Below are 7,711 nucleotides of genomic sequence, written 5' to 3'. Positions count from 1 at the left end.
TGTTCAGTTACGCATCCTGACTGAATGAATTTTTCACCAAGGCAACCTGGGTTGCTGAAATATAACTGGTTATTGGGCAGGTTAAAAGAACCAAAGCAAGGGTTACAGCAAGTAACGCACATTTTCAAAGCAGAATAACTAACTACAGCACTGTTTTTCAGATAAACAGATTTATTCATTTGCCATGTTTCTTAAACATCTGCAAACATATTATGGTATTTTTATGGTTTAGAAGAGTCAAAAACTTACATACAGCATCTTGTGTAACAAAAAGAAATGTATATGTTATATGTGTTTAGCATAGAACAAGACAACAATCTGAAAATAGAAGTGACTATATAATTACAAAGTAGTAGTACAAAATATAGTACAAAATATAGTGCAAAACTGTCTGCAAAGTTAATAAATAAGACATTAATTGTAAAATCAATTATATATATATATATATATATATATATATATATATATATATATATATATATATATATTAACTGTACTATTTGTAATTTTAACAAGAGCTAATTTTTATTAAATTATTTTTATCATTCAGTTACTGTACTTGAATACCGTTAGACACATTTTATAATCAATTGTATCTTTTTCTAGTGATCACAATTACAAAACAAAACTCAGTGTAATGTTACATGAGAGGAGCTTGATGAATAAGGGAGATGCAATGGTACAAACGAGCCAATCAAGGATTGAAAGTGACCATTTTGGTCATCTAAGCAGAAACTTCATGGTTTTCAAACTGTAGTAATATGGATGAATACCGTAGCAAAAGTTGTGCATTTTAAAACAAAAACAACCAAGTGTTAAAATAGCTTTAGTGTCAGTCGCTCCCACAACACAACAAAACACATCAAGCAGCAATTCCTCCAGCGTTGCGCATCTCATCAAACTAATACTCCAAATCACTTTCCCCACATGCCCCAAACAGCTAAAGGTCATTCGAAGCCCTCTCATTTTCTCGCCAACGGGGTGTTTGTACAGGAAATGAAAGATTTGGATTACAATAATCCAAACATATGCTTCCCCCTCCCCCCTTTAATGTTTGATTATATTTAGAAAACCAATTAAACTTAATCCAGAGCAAACGGAATGAGTTAATGGCGAAAATCTTGGCACACAAACACACTTTCCTGAAGCCCAGTGTCTTCTTTATCTGCAATGCCAGTCTAGTGAATGTTTATATAAAATAAATGCTCATTTTCTGGGCTTTTGTAATGGAAACTAAACATGCCCGCTTCAATCCAATTTAAACATGATTTTGGATTTGAAAGGCCAACTCTCTGAAGCAGTGTTGAACGGGCTCAAACACTGAGGATTGCTGGCACGGACGCTCGGCCATGTGTCCTCCTTCTGTCACGCTGATAAAACCAAGCAGAGCAAACTGTTGACCGTGGCACTGACCAGCAGGGTGCAGGGCACAAATGTGCAATGATGACTTTGGTCAGAGCTGATTTGAAAGTAGGACTTTCACAATTATTGATTAATTGTCTTATCGTGGGGATTTAATCTAACGCAGTTAAATGTGATGACCTGAGCTTTGTGCTGTGTAGAATTACAATAAGTGTAATTATGCGCATAAACAATAGCCAAACTTGTATGTTTTTAAATTATATTATTTTATATAAATTTATATTGTGTTATATTATATTATATTATATTATATTATATTATATTATATTATATTATATTATATTATATTATATTATATTATATTATATTATATTATATTATACTATATTATATTATATTAATTTATATTTTATTATATTATCATATATTATAATAATTTATATTATATTATATTATATTATATTATATTATACTATATTATATTATATTAATTTATATTTTATTATATTATCATATATTATAATAATTTATATTATATTATATTATATTATATTATATTATATTATATTATATTATATTATATTATATTAAGTTTATCAAAAAGAAAAAAATATTTATTTTCAAAGTATTAAAGAAAATCTCTTAGGCTTGTTTAGTTATTTTACTACTGTAAGTAAAATATAAAACGTGATAAATACTTTAAGGATAGTGTGAGTTTGTGTCAGGTTTTGCAGCCCCACAAAAGAAAAATCTATTTAAAAAAAATACTAAAATCAATTTTTATTTAAATGTACTAAATTTAACTGAATTATTATTATTATTATTATTATTATTATTATTATTTACAAAATAAAACAATTTTCAATACTTAAAATACTACATTCAAAAAGATTCCTGTAAGGTTAGGTTGAAAGCTAGATCTATTTTTTTATCTATCAGAAATTCATTAGAAAAACAATAGGCAGGTCCTCCAAAAAATCTGCACATGCATTATACTTAATTATGTTATCAGCAAAACTATTGTGTAGAGATATTGAAGACTCACTTTCTCTCCAAAAGCAGAGGCACCACTCAGCTGTGGACACTTTGCCATCGCGGTAAGAGTCACAGGAGTTGAAGAAGGGCCGTATACACACTTCATACTTGTCCAGATTAATGGCAGCCAGTTCAGCTTGATCCAGATACAGGTCACTGTTCGTGTCCAGCTTGGAGAACATCCAGCCAATAGAGTCCTTACAGGTCGCAACAAGAGTCCGGTCCACAACTGTGCACAAAAAAATCATGCAGTATATTTTAATAGAGAAATATTACCCAGAAATAATAATAATACAATATAATATAATATAATATAATATAATATAATATAATATAATATAATATAATATAATATAATATAATATAATATAATATAATAATATTTTTTTAATTATATAGTGCTTTTCAAACACCCAACATGAACAAATAATCAGTGGACAGAGATACAATAACCCATTCTAATGAGCTTTTTTTTCAAAAGCCATCGCTCCCAGAACAGCTGATTGCATCAGATTAGCTGTAAAAAAATGCAATCAAAGTTGTTGTACAAGCAATACCGCTGTTCAATTTTGCTGATAAGATAATAAATCACTGTAATGAAAGCCATGGGCCAAAAAAAAAAAAAGTCATGAGTTTTTTTTCCTAAACAAACTGTAAGTGAGGTGAAACTCATATACAACTCTGGATGCAATGAAGAGATTGCTTCAGAGTAATGAATTGTTCTTTAATAGGTATGCGTTTTGAGTAAAATACTCATTTGTGTTTTATTCTAATCAGAATATTTTATATTGACCTGATTTAAAATAATGTGGATCTGGTCGTTTTTTATACTATTAAATGTACATATTACATTTCAGTATCTGGAATGCTTAAACATTCAATTGCATTTTACAATTCAGCAAAACTGCTTTTTTGAGAGGATAAAATGCTGCAGGTGCTGTTTGGCCATCAGGATAGCACACGATTCGAACATAATACAGTATCTCTGAATGTGCTGGCGCTCATGAAAATTTTATGCAGTAGTTTTATCACTGACTATTAGTACAGGACCATGTTTAAAAACACTAGAGAAAACAAGCATTTTGCAGCACTCTCTCTGCTTCATTCAGCATGACAGGATGTGCAAATGACACTCAAATTTGTAAGCAAAATGTTTCAACTGTAAATGAAAGGCTGGTAGGATTGTATTGAGAATTTTAAGATCTATTAACCTGACTAAATCAAATAACTAATAAACAATGCGTCAATGGCACTGTCTCAGATGTACACACTCTTTTTTTTTACTGTGATTTTTTCTCCCTGAATGAATGTGAAAAGCCCAAGGTTTACTTTTTATTTACACATGAGTACTCATATAGTTATCAAGTATACAGTATGCCCACTTTATCAGTCTTTACAGGCTGTTGCTAGAAGGGATACAGCTGTGGCTGAAGGTTAACAAGAATTATTTACACTGTAAAAACATGTTGGTTCCACACAATTCCTTCATGTTGTCCAAACACAAATTGAATAAGTCAACTTAATTGTTTTTACAACTTTAAGTTGATTAAACATAAAACAATCCAACTGTCTCAAAAAAGTTTTAAAATAGTAAATGTTTGAGTGTACATTTTTTTAATTACCCATTAATTGTATTTTATTGATGTCTACCCCTACTCTAACCCACACATTAATTTAAAAATATTAATTATTGTTGTACAGTGTCGCAAAACTTTGCTATTTTGATGCGAGTATCGGCAGCTGTCATACAGACCTCATCCTCTTTAAATACCTCACATGCATACTATTTCCAAATGTATACATTACATGTACATAAGCTAACATATGAGTTGGGTAAGATGAAATGGAAAATAATAATAGATCATTAATCTGATACTGCTGACCGCTAAGGACAATACAAAACACACTGAGTACAAACTCATTCTTTTTTCCTCTGCATCTGCTGTACATGGTTTTTGTATGCACCTAAAAGTTAAATACTAAGTTTACTCAAAAATGAAAGTTCTTTCATTATTTACTTACCCTCATGTAATTTTCATTTCACCATCGGAACATAAATTAATACATTTTAGTTTTAAGAACTTCCTCATCCTCAATAGCAACATTCACAAGACATTCAGTCCATGAATGGAACCATAAACACTGACAAAACATCCAGTGTGACTTCAGGGGTTCAACTGTAACCATACGAAGCTCCAAGAACACTTTTCTGCACCAAAAAAACTGTAAAAATGATCTTGTTTGCCTATGTCTCCAAGCCAAGCTCATTCTGAAAACGTATCGCTATATACATTTCTGGAGTGCGCCAAATACATCCCAGGAGCTATGTTTTTTTTGCCGTTTTTGTTTTCGCGAATCCACCAGAGACCTCTGTGTATGCTTCTTCAGGTCTCAAATTTGTCTTGTGAGTGCCATACCCGCCTGCTCTTCTTGCGTAAATCCACCAGAGGCTGCTGTTGATTGACTGACCGACTGACCAATCGACTGAGCCACCATCCTCCTTCCCCAAACCCAACCAATAGTGTTTTCAAAAGCACCGAGTGACCCAACACACCCAGTTCCTTAAACCCATAAGACGGCTGACTTTTACCACATTTTCAGATTTTACCGCATTCTCGCCGTTATTTACTTTTTTATTTTCTTTTTTGGCTTCTGTTTTTGTCTTACCTGCTTTTTGGAATTGTTCTTTGCCAGACATGAACCCCAAAGTTGTGGTCAACTCTTCTCTATGTCTCAAGTCCACCAATGCACATGGCGAGCTACTGGACGACGAACTAGTAACAGCACGAAAGCCACCCATATGGAGGTAAGCGGTAAGCGCGAAAAGGAAAAGCATCATACCACCCCATAGCATTCGTTTTAAATACAAAATGCAGCCATACGTACTTCTGGCTACATAATTCGCTATCTCCAGAAACATATATAGGGTTTTGTTTTCATAATGAGGCTGTTGCAACCCATGTCTCCCATGTCAGACCATGTTACATGTTTACTACAGGCAATACGGTACTTGTGTGTTGTGCTTCTACCTCTAATAGTGTTATGTCATATTGCCTGTAGTAAAGGCAGACCCTGATGACTTGACTTAGAGAAGACAGTTTAATTAAGTCATATTTACTTGCTTTTTGGTGCATAAATGTGCTCTTGGAGCTTAATTTGATTACGGTTGAACCACTGAAGTCACATGAAATGTTTTGACCATGTTTTTGGTTCTTTTTTTCACTTGAAGAGCTCCCAGATTTTATATAAAATATCTTAAGTAGTTTTCTTAAGATAAATGAAGGTCTCAGTTGTTTGGAACGATTAATAATAGAATTTTCATTTTTTGGGTGAACTGGTTATTTTATGCCATCCCTGCTTCATTGACCATCATTAATGTGTATCAGTTTTAAGGCCTATTGACAACAAAAATATCATTGATTAATTGTTGCCGTCTCTACTGTCTATTGAAGCATGCTGTAATATTTCTTCATTTGTAAGCACAGGCTGAATGGAAGTCTCACTTGATGCAGAACTGGCTGCAGGACTGCCTGTGCTGTTCTGCTTGCCGTTGCCTTGGAGCAGTTGAAACCAATCCCGCAGGCGATCGCCCAGATCTGCCAGGTCCTGTCCTGTGCAACTCTCTGTGGACAGACGAGAAGAGAGACGCACACAGTCAAAGGAGATAACAGAGTGTTGGCAGACGCCGCTATTAAAGAGTGAAGAAGCAATCGTCCTGCTTTTGCCCTTCTGATTTTGACAAGAAAAGCCCACAGAGACTGCAGACATAAATCAGACATAATCAAAGTCAGCAGAAATTCACAAAGCCAGCAGAGAGAGAGAGAAAGAGAGCAGCAAAGTCTGTTGATAAATCAATAAAGCCTTTGTTAGAGCGAGAGCTGCAGATGCTCAGGGGATGTGAAAGAGACAAACAGCATCTGAAGACATCGCAGAATAAAACCATTCATTATGATCATCACAACGCGATCGTATAAATTTAAAAGCTGGACCTTATGTTGTGCTTCGTTCAATACTTAGGGTGTTGTTTTATTAAAGAATCTTGAAGGAATAGTTCATGGAAACATGTTATTTTGTTGTGATATTCTCAAAAGTTTATGACGCAAACGGATAGATCACCCCAAACTAAAAATAAACCGACAATTCTGTCATAATTTAGTTACCTACTTGCGTACCTGCTTTAACAGAGTTAGCTTAGCAAAGCCTACAGCGAACAAAGTTTGGGGACTATAAAAAAATACATCCGAACTGGTGAGATCACAAGCGCTTCAGGTTACGCACATTCACCATGCGCATATACCCCGCACAGCAAAGGGCAGAGAAACTAAAATGCCGTCCAAATGCTGTTATTTCCACAGAGCTTGTTCTGTTTCTGTATCTGGGCTTCCAAAGGAAACGACACAAAGAGAAATGTGCTTACAATTTAATTTTAATTATGTTCCAGAGTATTATAAAAAACATATATAGCTAGCATTTGACAAAGGGCAGCTTCCAGAATCTCTCCTAGTTCAGTGCTGGATTTGGCTAAAACTCCTCCAACCATAATAGACGAAACTGTGAATTGTGAACCACAACCTGTAAGTAATTTACAGGTTGATCAATTACATGCACAGTTTCTAGCGTATGTTGTAGCGAGGATGTAAACAAGGATATAAACAACGGGAAATTCTGTTTAGCATCGCTAACAATTTAGCTACAAATTCATGTTTATCAAACCGCTGTAAACAGCCACAATTTTAAGCAGTGCTGCTGTGTCTCTCTATGTAGCCGCTTTCCCTGCTTTCTACATCTCATATAACAAACTCGCAAAAGATATGTGAACGTTTCATTTTACTTACACATGCTAATTCCGAATGTTTGTAAAAGACACTTGTCAGATTTTATTTTAGAGAGCAGGTGTGAGGTTCAGCTGTGTCCTCTGTGTTATTTTCTGTCTGATTCAGGGACAAACTGATACGGTTTACAGCTAATCTGACTAACAGTATTGACACAGCACAAAAGTGCCTGCTTGATGGCGCATAATGCTTTTCCTGGTGTCGTAAGCCGATCAGCGAATCACAGCAAATTATGTTAGCTGACCAGACCAGAGGCTCTTGAGGGTGGACGTTTAGAGGAACTAAAAAATATGACAGTCATTTTCATGTTTCATGTTAATTGAGAACATGGTAGAAGAAACATTTCAAAGTTCATTGATTACATGATTGTTTTTAGCATGGAACAAATGGAAAATCTACTTTGTGTGATGATTTTGGCCTTGAAATATTATTATTATTATTATTATTTGTTTTTGTGTAACTGATTAATATTGTTTTTTGAA

At 34.0% G+C, this 7,711-nt stretch overlaps 1 protein-coding gene across 1 annotated transcript in view; it reads right to left on the bottom strand.

Annotated features, from left to right (window-relative positions):
• Positions 1-7,711, bottom strand: part of spock2 (SPARC (osteonectin), cwcv and kazal like domains proteoglycan 2) — a 78,562-nt gene that overhangs the window by 12,541 nt on the left and 58,310 nt on the right. The window contains exons 6-7 of the mRNA XM_005156942.6: positions 5,901-6,020; positions 2,408-2,626 (exon numbers count right to left, since the gene is read on the bottom strand). Of these exons, the coding sequence (XP_005156999.1) occupies positions 2,408-2,626; positions 5,901-6,020 (339 nt within the window). The remainder of the gene's footprint in view (positions 1-2,407; positions 2,627-5,900; positions 6,021-7,711) is intronic.

The sequence above is a fragment of the Danio rerio genome, chromosome 13, assembly GCF_049306965.1.
Source record: "Danio rerio strain Tuebingen ecotype United States chromosome 13, GRCz12tu, whole genome shotgun sequence".
NCBI classification, from domain to species: Eukaryota; Metazoa; Chordata; class Actinopteri; order Cypriniformes; family Danionidae; genus Danio; species Danio rerio.
The sequence above is the reverse complement of the archived record's forward strand: the minus strand, read 5'-3'. Positions and strand labels throughout refer to the sequence as shown.